The 13864-nt window shown below is 37.4% G+C and overlaps 1 protein-coding gene across 2 annotated transcripts in view; it reads right to left on the bottom strand.

Annotated features, from left to right (window-relative positions):
* The window catches only part of tpcn1 (two pore segment channel 1), a 59551-nt gene that overhangs the window by 14843 nt on the left and 30844 nt on the right, over window positions 1-13864 (bottom strand). For both annotated transcript variants that reach the window (XM_039772290.1, XM_039772289.1), the window contains exons 12-21: window positions 11016-11064; window positions 10873-10936; window positions 9418-9462; window positions 7593-7649; window positions 6227-6280; window positions 5739-5811; window positions 5116-5223; window positions 4791-4862; window positions 1332-1421; window positions 241-356 (exon numbers count right to left, since the gene is read on the bottom strand). In XM_039772290.1, coding sequence (XP_039628224.1) covers window positions 241-356; window positions 1332-1421; window positions 4791-4862; window positions 5116-5223; window positions 5739-5811; window positions 6227-6280; window positions 7593-7649; window positions 9418-9462; window positions 10873-10936; window positions 11016-11064 — 728 coding nt within the window. The remainder of the gene's footprint in view (window positions 1-240; window positions 357-1331; window positions 1422-4790; window positions 4863-5115; window positions 5224-5738; window positions 5812-6226; window positions 6281-7592; window positions 7650-9417; window positions 9463-10872; window positions 10937-11015; window positions 11065-13864) is intronic.

Genomic DNA, 13864 nt, shown 5'->3' with positions numbered 1-13864 from the left:
TCACAGGAAAAAGTAGGGTATGGTTTTAACAGGGAAGAAAGATCCCTGCTGATCACGAAGCAATTTAAATAAATGGTGGCAAAATGTTTGACCAAGTTTTACTGTGACGACAGAAATTTTGGCACAATCAAAGCAACATACAGTGCTGACCCACATAATGAATGTAGCACTTTTAATTTTTTGTGCAGTTTCAAGAAGGCCAGAAGTTAAAGAAGTGCAACAGCAAAACAAGCATATTACCAAAACTGCTAAGAATGTTGTTGAAGTTGTTGAGATAGTAGTATCCTTCTTCAATGACAGTACGATTCCCAATGGTGTAGTTAACCAAACGGTAGGAGTCAGCAACTGTACTGGTGCTACAAAAGCAAAAAAAGAAAAAAGGCAAGTGAACTTCTGCATTACAGATACCAAAGTCTGACTTTTAGTTAACCATTTCCATATCTGAGAGGGATGGTTAGAATCATTGTCTAAAATGAGGAAATGGTCAGTGTTTCATGTTCCATATAAGAACTTTACCTTGTTTGTCACCAATCCGTTACAGAAATTCCCTATTCTTAATTAAAACAATTTGACTCTAAAATGTCAAAAAGTATCTTTGCCACCCTGGACTCTATGAAATGCTTTTTAAACAATGGCAAAAAGTTGTAAATAAACAAGAGGTGAAGGAAATCATGAGGCATTTATGCCACCAAATCAGAAGATGTCATGTTTAAATGCTCCGAAATGGAATTCTGCTTCTAAGATGCAAGAGTGGAGTACTGTGTGCCATTTTGGTGGGTGCTATATAAAAGAGAGAAGGTACCAAGACCATCCTTGGACTAAAGGATAGCTAAAGAAACCGAATCTTTTAGTATGAAACTGACAAAGTTATGCACTGCTCACTCCAGGAGTTTGATAAAGATTATTTTGTGCAGCACGTGTAGTTTAATACTGAAAGACTTTGAAAGAAGATCCTTAGTCAAGGACAATTTTTAAAAGATTCCTACTCAAGACACTGGAACAACCATGTGATCAACTAGCAAAATGAGCTTGACAGACAGAATGGTATCCTCTCACCGGAAATTTCTGAATGTTGTTAGCAGGTATCGAGAATGGTCATTTCTTGATTTTAAATGTACACTAACTGTAACCTGAAAATCTCAAAGGAGATGCTCCAGTGTGTCTAAAATTTATTTACAGGTTTACCAACAATCTGAACTTTGACTAGTACTGTGTTGTCACCAAGCCTTAAATTCCAGATAATATCAACATAGATGCTTCAATATTTCAAAAATCTACTGAATAATATAATTTCAAAACTTTATTTATTGGTACGAGAAGTTCAAACTTACTTGCAACAGTTTGGATACACAACACCTGCAAAGAACTCCATGCCCACAATTGCAAAGGAATAGTAGAAAATGATGAGAGTCAGGCCCAAGCTGAAAAGAAAAAGCATATGTGAAAGAAAAAAAAAACACTTTACAAACTATATCCCTTTAAATACCAAGGAGGCTCTGAAACCAGACAGTGCACTAATCATGTAAAAAAAATCTTTCAGTTAAGAGTATTCTTTGTCAGTAATGAGAAAACCGAAATGACATGAAGCATTACAGAAAGAATGAAATTCAATTATTAGGAAGAAATGAAAACAGTCACAGCAAAAAAAGAACACATAAAATGTATGTTGCAGTACTATTTATTAAATTAAGTGTTTATATAAAAATATCTAATGTCGCTCTTTTGTTATTCAGTAAATACCAGCTGAAAGCAAGCCCTGTAATTCCGCACTACTGCCTCACTACTCCTCTGCCCAGCGCTCTCCACTAGGTTTTTATTTCCGCATGGATTCAGTTCTATGATAGCACCATTACCACAGTCCGGCTTCTCAATCTATTTATGTTCATTCATTGGGAAGCCTACTGTAGTGGAGAGTAAAACCGGTAAAATCTAGGATATATTGTTTAATTGTTTACTAAAAGTACTTTTATTTAAAAAAAATATGTTGAAGGAGAAATTAAGCCAGTTGTTGCTAAGGCACATTTATGCCCCTACTTGAACAGATAAGATCTTTTGTTAAGTGTTGCTCTGGGATCTGCAGTTTGTGGAAGGGGGTTTGAAGGCTCTGCATCACTCTACATGTAAATGAATACACAAAACTGCTTTGCTGTAAACATACACATCCACTGAGGGTGATGTTGCTGCTCTGATGCATTGTTTGTGACATTAGAAGCATTTCACTGTACACTGTTCACTAAGGGCGGAGTGGTGGCTCTGAGGCTAAGGACCTGCGCTGGTATCCTGAAGGTTGCTGGTTCGAATCCCTGTCACAGCCAAAAGAGATCCTACTCTGCAGGGCCCTTGAACATGGCCCTTAACCTTCAATTGCTCCAGGGGCACTGTACATTGGCTGACCCTGCGCTCTGACCCTAAGGGGTATGCGAAAACTAACAAATTCCTAAACGAGAAATTGTATAAGGCGAAATAAAGAACAAAAAAAAAAAAAAAAAGGGAGAGTTTATGAGACTCCAGGAGGAGGACAAGTTTTAGAAGCATAAACACCTCTTTCCCCTCCAGGAAGACAGCCTGGCATATGGCAGAGACGAAAGGCCAGGGTATAGAATGGAGGCAGAGTTATGCATGGAAGGGAAGTGATGCCACAGAGGTGTGTCAAGAAACATCAGGACTGGATAAACTGAGGCTTACAGAGGCATGTTGCCATCTCCATTGTCACAACCATAGGTTGGACCTGCTGTGTCTGTGCCATTCCATGCCAGACCACATTGGACCAGAAACTATACAACATTCTAAAATGGAGGGCATTTTAGAAAGCCTAAGAAACTAATGAAATGATCATTACCTAGATTGTCTTGGTATTACTGTCATACTCATTTACTGTGTTTATGTTTTGGACACAACTGTAAACTTTATGTTTAAAAATAACTTCCTCTCCTTGCTATTCTGGAGACTACCTAGAGTTACGGATATTGTATATAAAAAAAGAAAAGAAAAAGGTATCCTGTTACGAGTAAATGTACAAGGATATAGATGAGATTTGGGGCATTCTGTTCAAGTCTAGGGCAGCATGGTCCTCCCTGCATGGAGTTTGCATATTCTCCCCGTGTCTGCATGGGTTTCCTCCGGGTACTCCGGTTTCCTCCCACAGTCCAAAGACATGCAGGTCAGTTGCATTGGCGATCCCAAATTGTCCCTAGGGGGGGTGTGTGTATGCGTGCGCCCTGAGGTGGGCTGGCGCCCTGCCCGGCGTTTGTTTCCTGCCTTGCGCCCTGTGTTGGCTGGGATTGGCTCCAGCAGACCCCTCGTGACCCTGGGTTGGATAATGAATGGATGGATGGATGTTCAAGTCTACATAGTAAAGAGTCTGAAAGGGATAATAGAACTAACCTGCAAACCTACCACAACAAAACAAATACAAACTGTTCCTCCTCCTTTAAGGCAATGGAAAAAAGCACATTAAAAACCTGGTGAATAACTGGTATTTCAATATCATCTGGTACAAATTTAATAATGTGCAGCTTGTTCAGATCCCTCCAATCAACAACTACTTGTGTACTTACAACACATTGTTATTTTATCACCCAAAGTGAGAACTTAACTTAACTTAAACTGCACATATATTTTTGGTTTTGGCAAAATTAATAAGACATGGCTGCCTTTTCTCCCCAGCTTGCCATCTTTAGCATATGTCATGTGTAATGATTAGTTAAAAAAAAAAAAAAATCATCAGCTGCAGTGAGAGAGGCAAGGATCTAGGGACATGTGGGGCCAGTTTCTTGTTAAAACATATTCAAATCTAGGTACAGCCGCACACTCTTTAATATTGTTCTTTAGTTCCAGATTATTTATGTTATAGGTGACAAATTACATAATATTTTGCTCTAGTTCTCTAGCCCTTTTCACATTGCATAGTATTTATTACATGTAGGACACTGACTAAAGTCTTCAAACTACTTCAAAGACTGCTACTGAATTACTTTCACTCATTTTCTACTGGTCCATCATATTATCTTAAAAATAACATATTGTATGTTTATTAATTCTTTCTTTTAGAACATTGCAGCATTAGTAGAATAATAATAGCTTTCATTAAAAAAAGAATTTCAACCTACAGGTATACCTTTTAAAGTACGTATATCAACAGTGATAGTACAGTAAACACATGCGTAGAGTAAACTGTACAATTATCTTATTTTTTAAAAACTCCGTTATCCATATGAACTTTCCCCTGGGTTAAATGAGTGAACCATGTGATGGAAAACTGCCCCATCCAGTGTTAGCTCTTAGATTAAACAAGTTTGACAAAGTTATGCAAGCTTTTCAATTTCCTGTTAACGTCATATTTCAGGTACCTTCAACTAATTTAACACACAGGCTGCCAAAGAATGGAGGATTCAGGTCTAAAGAAATCTTCATTTACATTTAGCAATATTTATGACTAATTCTTTCCATGTACTCTGTAATGCTTTTCCCGATGTACCAGTGGTAAACCTAACTATATTACCATGCCTGTGGCCCGTAGAAATAGGTTTATCTCCTTGTCAGCGCTATTGGTATTTTTATGCTTTTATGATAGACATTATCTCGCACTTTTACTTGAACCTCCCCTAGCTCCCCTAATTAGACTTAGTTTAGGCTTTGTGGCTTTCTCCTGATAAACTTAGATTTACTATAGTAAATAAATTACGGACTGGGCTTTTCTTCAGATTTGAATCTTTACAGATAAGTGAAGAGTGAAAAAGGCCCATAAAATAACATGTCTTTCAAGACTAAAATAAAAAACAGCAAATTACCTGGCCATTCTAGGAAGCAGTTCAAACATGGTGTCAAGAACATTCCGATATCTCTGTTTTATTTTAAACAGCCTGCAAAAGACAACCAAAAATATAATCAATGCACCTCCCGAATTAGCAACAGTGATGAAAGACAGTTTTCAAGGGATACAAATTTAACTGACTATGACTACATAAACAAAAAACATGAAGTAGTCTTTTTGGAGTTTAAACATTAATTCAATTTTAAATACTGGCTACAAAAACTATAGTGAGCCCTTTTGTGCTGTAACCAATTTTGATAATTTGTTTTAAATAATAAAATTAAATAAATTCAAATGTATACCTCAGCAGTTGAAGAGGTCGAAGAACCACAATGAAGTAAAATGGCTCCATGTCAAAAGCCAGAACGATCAGACCCAAGAAAGCAAATAGAGTGACAAAAAAATCAAACCTGCAGAGTGAGAAATTTTCCAAATCATTATTATTATAATAACATAACATTGTATCTACAACACAGTGCTTTGTATGGATGAGCTCTTCATGAATTTCAATTTATATTCTATATACAGTAGTCCCTATAATGCAGTACTTCTTTTTTATGTAGTTGTACCGCAGTCAAGCAATGCGACTTACTCAGAATGAAAATGTGATCCAAGACTAAAAATGTAAACTACAACCTTTTAATTTCTAACATGGTTTTTGTGTTGCATAGCTATTGCACTGCAACAACAGGAAATATCAAGTAAAGAAGTAAAACAGACATACACAATCTAACAAAATATTAGCTATATAACAATAGTGGGCACACAGCACTTAGCACTTACTTAACAGATTAATAGCCATTTTAAAAACAAATTCTGCTGCAAAAATACATCATTGTCTGTTTTGTATATGCAGTCTGTTTAGAAGAAAACAATGAATAAAGATCAACATGATTTTCATAACTAAAATCACAAATCTACTTACAGATTCCATCCAGAACTGAAATATTCCAAGGGACCCAAACCAGTAATTTTCAGTAATAACTCAACACCATAAACTGAAAGGAGACAAGGAAATAGACAGACAAAGGATGTTAATTTTTTTTTACCCTAACACCAGGAATGTGGAAATTAGGTCATCATTTGAGCCATGCATTATTCACCTACAACCTTTAAAGATTACGGAAATTATATTATGCTAAAGTACATACTAGTGAACTTTAATAAGTAAATAATGATGCTGATTGTGTCCAGTATTAAATATATCAAGTGAACTCAACAAGCAAAACTGCTGAAACTTAGAAGCTAAAAACCTATAATAATGGTACAGTGATGTCACAGCGAAGTGTTCCGATTACAATTCAGGGACACAGATTATTTCCATACAACTTGTTAGGCCGCGTTAGTAATAATATAGATACAGCTACTGAACAAAACTGGTTAGTTTTCCAAAATAGTAAAAAAAATACCTACTAGTCAGGAATACAATATAACTCCAGGGCACATTCTTCGAAAAGAAGCTACCATCTGTAAAAAGAGAAAGCGCAAAGTTACCCACAGCTACTGGTGAAAATGAAAATAGCAACTTCAAAGGGAAACACAAAAATGGAAATAGAGTGCGCAACCACAGAGATTCCAGTCAAACCAAATGGGCAGGCATGTAAAGATAACTGTTGCGTTCTGTAACGATAACATGTTTTTGTGTATTTTGAGTTAAGTTTTTTTATTATTATTATTATGGAGAAGTCATTGCTAGTTTTTTTTCTTAATCATTTTCATTTGCTTTGACGAAGACGATTTTTGTGTTCACTTTGTCCCGTTCCTTGTTTACACTGCATTAAGGCCATAGGCGCATCTGTGATGTAACCGGATGTGACAGCATGAATATTGCGGCAGAGCTGTTGAAAATTTATCTCTTGGTTAGATAAAAAAAAAAACTATATCTTTAGCAGTAGTAAAGGCCTAGCATCATGTTTTATTTTCGGATTTTAGCTCCTTTTTCAGGTCTGACTCAGATTCCCATTTTACCCAGCTTTTTTTGGCTTTGACTTGGCATTCTTTTCTGACCATGACTTTTGCTGTACGTTGTCATCACCTGGTTATTCTTGGTTCTTACAATAATCCTTCGATACCAGCATGTCATAACGCCTTAAGAATTACACATGAATTTTAAGAAAAGGAAATGTGACACTTTCGCAAAATGATAAACTATCAGTAAACTACAGAGTAAACTTCACTTTCAGTAAATGAAACTTGTAAAAAATCCATATAAGTATGCATATCACACAAAAACTTCTCTAATTTTCACCTTCAATTTCATTGTTGCTTTGTAAAAGTGACAATAAAGATCTATCTATCTAATTTTCACCTAAAGTAGGAACAGGTCTTTTACTGCAAATTTCATATAAAAATAATTTAAACATAGATCTGACATTTTCTCAAGAGCAGAAAAAAGTTTTCTTTCTTTCCAAATGTGTGCACGTCGGGGTTAATGGAGATTGTAAGTTGACCTGGTATGTGTAAATGTGGATGTGCATGTAAAATATACTTGCGACAAAATAACATTACTTAAGGGTTTGGTTCACATCTGCACCCAATTCTGTTACAGGACCCAAAGTCAGGATCAATCAGTTGCATTAAATGAACAGATTGATGGGCATGTTTGGCTATATAACTCAAATAACTATTTCAAAAATGATTCTGACACTGATTTTAGCTTGATTTGCTGTATTTTGACTGTTGATATATATTGCTTTGTTATCTCAGTGGACATATTCTGTGAAATCAAGAATTGTCATTTTTCTATTTACATTTACTAACATAAAAAGTCATTCTTTACCTTGTAACATAAATGTTTCCACCAGGATCCAGACCCCATTAACAGCAACAACAATATCTATTAGAAACAAAATTAGAAAGACATTACATCCTGAAAAGCAGCACAAGAAAAGAGTTTAAAATGATTAAATCACTCAGTCCATGTCACAGGTCAGTAGTGTACATGAGAGAACATGACTGGTATTACAGTTTTGTTTCATAAAGTGACAGAGAAAAAGGTTAAATCACTTTTGGCCGTACAAAAGAGATCCATGTCATTGAATCTTTGGAATCAGTCACTAAAACTGAAGTGACATTACGCAACTTCTACTCAGAGGGGACGTCAGTTTTGCCAAACACAATTGTTGTTTTTGTCACTGCACCATATCAGTTTACATGACAGAAAGTGCTGGGTTATGTCAAATTCAGTAACTGCACGAAAACTTTCCAGCAACATTTTGCTTGCCCCTTTATCTGGCAATCAATAGTGTGCTGCCTGACAAAGCTGATGCTGTATGAAGGGTTAAAAGGTACAGCAAGTTTAACACTTGAATTATCAGAGCCTACTAAAAAAACTCATAGATCCGTCCCACCTTAAATCGCTTTGCACTTCTCCGTCAGCGTCTTTTGTTCTGTAAATGTGTTAATAAGCAGCAAACGGCAAGCAGCCTGCTATCACATCCCCCACCACCACACAGTTTTCTCAGCTCAAGTCTGTTTACCTGCATGTCAGTTGCTTAGAGTTGTATAGATTGAGACGTCAAGCAAAATGACACCTTTTATAAATACTATATGGTTAATTGGAACACTTGCATTTCATGTATGTTCCGTGTCTACAACGATCTATGAAAACACATTGTTAAAACAGAAATGTTTTTTATGTTTCAATGATAATTGACAAAATGTAGGCATGAAGTGTATAATGTGTGAAGCCTGAACTCCAAATATCAAAGAAACACTTCCACAAAAGGTACAAATATAACAGAACAAATGCACTTTGTTTCAAAAATATAATTGCAGAAAAAGAACCTGCGTTAGGGTGCGACATTGACACACATTTTCTACGACTGTTTCGGTGGCGCAATGGTATCAGTTGTTGACTGGTAATCAAAGCTTCACGGGTTTGATCCCAGACAAGTCCGTTTTGAGAAGTGAGCTGCTCGTGTTCTTACCATACATTTGATTTCAGTCAGTCTGTAACAGCCGGTGTAATTTATGATACTTGTAAAGGTTAGCTTTGTTTTTTTTTTTTTTATTCAGTTTTATTCTCTCAGCCACGTTAACGATCCCAACCAAACCCCCCCATTTGACACTGCTGTTTTCACATAGACGCGCTATAACAGAGGTGAACTCAGATCATGACGACAGTTCTACATCGGAGCAAGAATGCACGTCGCACTTTTGCCATTGCTGTAATTTTTATACATACATGGGAAGCTCTGCAGTCTACTTGTGACCTTGCATTGTAGGAAGAAAGTAAATAAATAAAGGTAAATAGGTAAATAGCATTCGAACTGGCTTTTATGTAAGTAACATATAAATATTAATGTTTTGGGCACATGCACTGTCCTTTGTATGTAAGAGCCAGATTGAATGTTATTTACCTATTTACCTTTATTTATTTACTTACTTACTTCCTACAGCATAAAGTAGGTCTGTTAACATCTCAGTTGTTCTAAAGCTCTAAATAATATGCAAGTGATTTACTTTCTTAAATAAACTAAAGCAATACCACTTAAAAGTGGGAGTGTATTTGTCTCAAAAAGACCCTAGCTTTGCAGTTAGAAAAAAAAAAACACACATCAGACACAGGAAAAACTTAATGAACCTCTGTATAATGCACTTACACATTGCATACTGGAAGGCTTTAGACTTCACCAGAATGTTAATCCCTAGATAAAAGAGAGGAAGAACAAATAAACACAAGAAGAAAAAGAAGAATTTCACAAATTGCATTCGGTTAATATGGAGTAAAATCATGCCTGGCCTAAACAGTAACACAGCTTATTTCAGGCCATCCTGGACATGAGGCAGCACTGTTTAGTAAACTGACATCCCTTAATAATGGAAGAAACCCTGGAAGAGGTTATTCTGTAGACATACAAAAATATTATGTGGCTCAGCACTGTGTATTATGAAGATTTGCCTTGGTAGGGTTGTCTAGCCCTAGGGATTTCACGGAGACTGGACCTGAGACTTCCTTGTGGCATTCTTGACCCTTGAAGTGGTTCAAATCGACAACCTAGAAGTGACTCCTGTTACACCGCTGCTTAAAATTCCTGCCACTTATTACCATTGCCAAACTAGTGATGGGAGGACTGGTGTTGGCAAAAGCTCAGAAAATATCGGAGGGAGTGAGGTACAGGAAACTTTTGAAGGAGTGCTGCTGTGATAATCGGGTGGATAAGTCCTCAAGGTGTCCAACACTACAGGCCAGGAGTGTCAACTCCGATCCTTGTGGGCTACAGAGGCTGAAGGTTTTCATTCTACCCATTTTCTTAGTGACCAGTTTCTGCTGCTAATTAACTTTTTGCCTAATTTTAAATGACTTGCTAATTAAGACTCAGACCCTTTAATTTCTTTTTACCTTAATTAGCAGACAAACAATAATTAAATACAAAACGAGCCAACACATGACCAGCTAACCTGTGTCCATCATACAATATCTGAAAATAAATAAAGGTGAAGGTCTCAGTAATGTTGATCTGCTCAGAACCACAAAACATTTTGACTGTGCTCTTAGAAAAAAAAATACAGTTTTAGAAATATCTGTGGCAGAATAAGAGCAGCAATAGGCCAAGGAATTACATAAGGTGTTTAATTAACAACAAGAATCGGATTCCAATTAAGAAAATGGTTGGAGTGAAACTGGTTAGAGTTTGAAGCCCCATTTTAGCTGGTCATCTGTTGGCTCACATCACATCTCATTTTCATCTGGCTGCCATTTAAGGAAAAATGTAATTTAGAAGACTGATTATTAAAACAATAAGGCAATTAAAATGAAGGGGAAAAAAAGTCAACTAACAGCGGAAATTGGTCACCGATTACAAAAACGACAGGAAGGAAGACATAGTGGCCCTCAAAGAACGAAGCAGCAGGACAATTCTGATATAGACCTTATGTTCAGGCTCTGAGGGGCATTTATTTTTATTGCTTTGGGTCCTGTTATTTTGTGCATTTTTACTACTTATTTCCAACCCAACAGATACTTATAACGACTTTGACCTAGTAGATCGAATAAAGCTGATCTCTCCAAATTTAACTGAGTGCAAGCAGTCACCATAGCACCATTACAAAGTTACCTTTAAAAATGAGAAAGGTGGTATGTGGAAGATCATCAAACCAGTGCTCACCACTTCTTCGTGCCTGTGTTTTAAAATGCAGTCAATAAATAAGAATCAAAAACAGCAAACAAAACAATAAAAAAAGACTGGGGGGGAGGTACCTTCCATTTCAAGCCAATGACTTCATAGAAGTTATAAAAATCTTTTAAGCTGTAATAAAAGAGAAGAGTTAAAAAGATCAAAACCAAATGCAAATGTTGTCTTTGCTCTGTAAGAATGTAAAAATGCTATTGAAATGACTTATTCTTCTGAAAAGCTGGATCCTAAAAGCACAAGGGGTGGGAAGTTTATAACTTTGTAATCACAACTCCACCAAAAATCAACTCAGTTTCACAAATGTAAAACTGAGTGGTCAAACCTGGAATGAATTTGCATCGGATTTAGTGACGTTATAACGGCCATGGCTATTAAAATGCACTGTGATAATCCAATAAAAAAAAAAACTCAGTAAAAAATTGGGAATGAAGGCTACCCGAACATCTTTAGTTTTCTTGCAGTAAAGTAGTCACATTTGCTCTGTCAAGTCCCCTGTAAAACACACTATATAAAACAAGTATGAACTGACTCTCTGACTAAAGACCCCAGAAAATTAAAGATGGAACTGTAATCATGAGGGCTTGAAAACTGATTTGAATGGAAAACTGATGGAGAACTGAAGGGAAAGAAGGATGAGGTGTGAGCAGTTAGAGGTTAACAGACAACAGAGAGCAAGCTTGTTTTTACTATTCTATATGAAAGTTCATATTATGGGGAAATTATTTTGGTGCCCCTCAAGCCTTGATGAAGTGCTGTACTGGTATTGTCCTAGTGTGCATTTGAGCCAGAATCCAACCCCTTCCTCAAGCTAGTTTAGCCAGTGCAGGTAAAATAAGAGCTCTAATGAACTTCACCTTTCATTTTTCTTTATAGCACCTCAGATCTTTACTGTTTTCTTTCTTATTGTTGGCTAATCATGAAAACTGACAGTTGTTATCCACTTATATGCAGATTTCCCTGCCACCCCATAAATTCATTGCCTCCATTTTCCATAGTCTTTACTAGTCAAGACAAACTGTTCTCTTCTCACCCACTCATTTGTTTATCTTTCAGCTTTTGCAAAATTAATAAAATGAGAAATCCGCAGGCTAATAATATGGCTTTTCTAGGAAATGCTGCTCCTTGAGAAGTCACACCCTGCCACACACTAACAAAGTAACAGCGGCAGCAACAGATTCCAGATGGCAGCTAGTGAATTCAAACATGTTTTTAGGGAGTTTTTACAGGATGTAAACAAACATTGGGGTCTGAGACTACATGGAACCTCCTAACCCCAACACATAAGTAATGAATTTATTTCTTTCCAAAGCACTGTGCAGCTTTAGCACTGGTCTGTTTGGAACATAAAGACTTAAGGAATAATGGAAGAGTTATGAGTAATGGAAGGACAGGGGGAGATGAACAGATAAATTATGTAGGATGCCATCTCCCCCAAACTGCTATTTGGCAGTGTTTAACGGCACCTCCAAGTTCCACAGGGCAATATGGGACTTGGTATTGGTTGGCCCAGCCCTGTTGGGTTCCAAGGATGCTGCCAGGGTGGGTTGCAGAAAGTGCAGAGCCCTACTTTGGGCTTCCGCAACACCTCGGGGTAACTTTAGACCTGCCTAACGAGACACCTCGAGTTTTCTCTGGTGCAGCTTAAAAGGAATCAGCTACCTCAAAGAAGGGAGCCTGAATCAGGAGGAGGTGGATGAAGCTTGCCTGTGAGGTGTGGAAAAGGAAGGGGGCTGCAAGGCTCTGGAAAAAGCCTTATTCTAGTGTCATTATAGTACTTATGGGCGGCACGGTAGCGCAGTAAGGAGACCTGGGTTCGCTTCCCGGGTCCTCCCTGCGTGGAGTTTGCATGTTCTCCCCGTGTCTGCGTGGGTTTCCTCCGGGTGCTCCAGTTTCCACCCACAGTCCAAAGACATGCAGGTTAGGTGCATTGGCAATCCTAAATTGTCCCTAGTGTGTGCTTGGTGTGTGTGTGCTCTGTGGTGGGCTGGCGCCCTGCCCAGGGATTTGTTCCTGCCTTGCGCCTTGTGTTGGCTGGGATTGTCTCCAGTGCACACCCTTGACTCTGTGTTAGGATACAGCGGGTTGTAAAATGACTGACTGATGACTGACTATAGTACTTGTGACGAGAGAACGAACATTATGACTTTGCAGATTTAACTTTACTGGTTGTACATATTCAAATGCGTTTATTTTGGGTCACTTTATTTCAAAGAAATTTATAAATCATTAGTACTTGCATAACTGGGCCACTGGCAGGTGATGAGAGCTTTTCGCAGAATCAGTAATGGATATTAAATCAATAACCTCATGGTTTAGAGTCCCAAACATCAATTACTAGTGGTCATAACACCTGTTCTCTTTTCAAGTGTGGGTGTGCCAATGTATACATTAGTAGGTTTTGGCTCCTACTTTATGTCCAATACTAATTTTTCTCAACACTTTTGTTTGGTGACACAGTGCTGGAACTTGCTACCTCACACTTCTAGGAGCCCGACTTAAGTTTCTCAACTTGGTTACAGTCTATGCAGAGTTTTCCTAAGTGCAAGTCGGTTTTTCTCTCTGGATACTCTTGTTTCTTTCCATAACACTATTATGTGCACATTACTGTTATGGTAAAACTAACCTGACCAAGTATAAATGAGTGAAGGTATAGAAGAGAGTATGTGTGCCCAATGTCATTCATAATACTTTCACGAATGACTCTTCTAAGCCTTCTATAATCTTGTAAACGGCTAACTAAGCAGGTTCAGAAATTGGAAGGAAGGATGAATGAATGAATGCAATTTTTATACCCTCGGGCCTGAAATGCTGGCTTTGCCATGCACCACAACAAATAATGCAGTATTAGTTTCCAAGGGAAGTGAATTTAAATTGTACTTCCTCAAAGAGTTAAAAGCAACAAGCATAAACATTT

The sequence above is a fragment of the Polypterus senegalus genome, chromosome 12, assembly GCF_016835505.1.
Source record: "Polypterus senegalus isolate Bchr_013 chromosome 12, ASM1683550v1, whole genome shotgun sequence".
NCBI classification, from domain to species: domain Eukaryota; kingdom Metazoa; phylum Chordata; class Cladistia; order Polypteriformes; family Polypteridae; genus Polypterus; species Polypterus senegalus.
The sequence above is the reverse complement of the archived record's forward strand: the minus strand, read 5'-3'. Positions and strand labels throughout refer to the sequence as shown.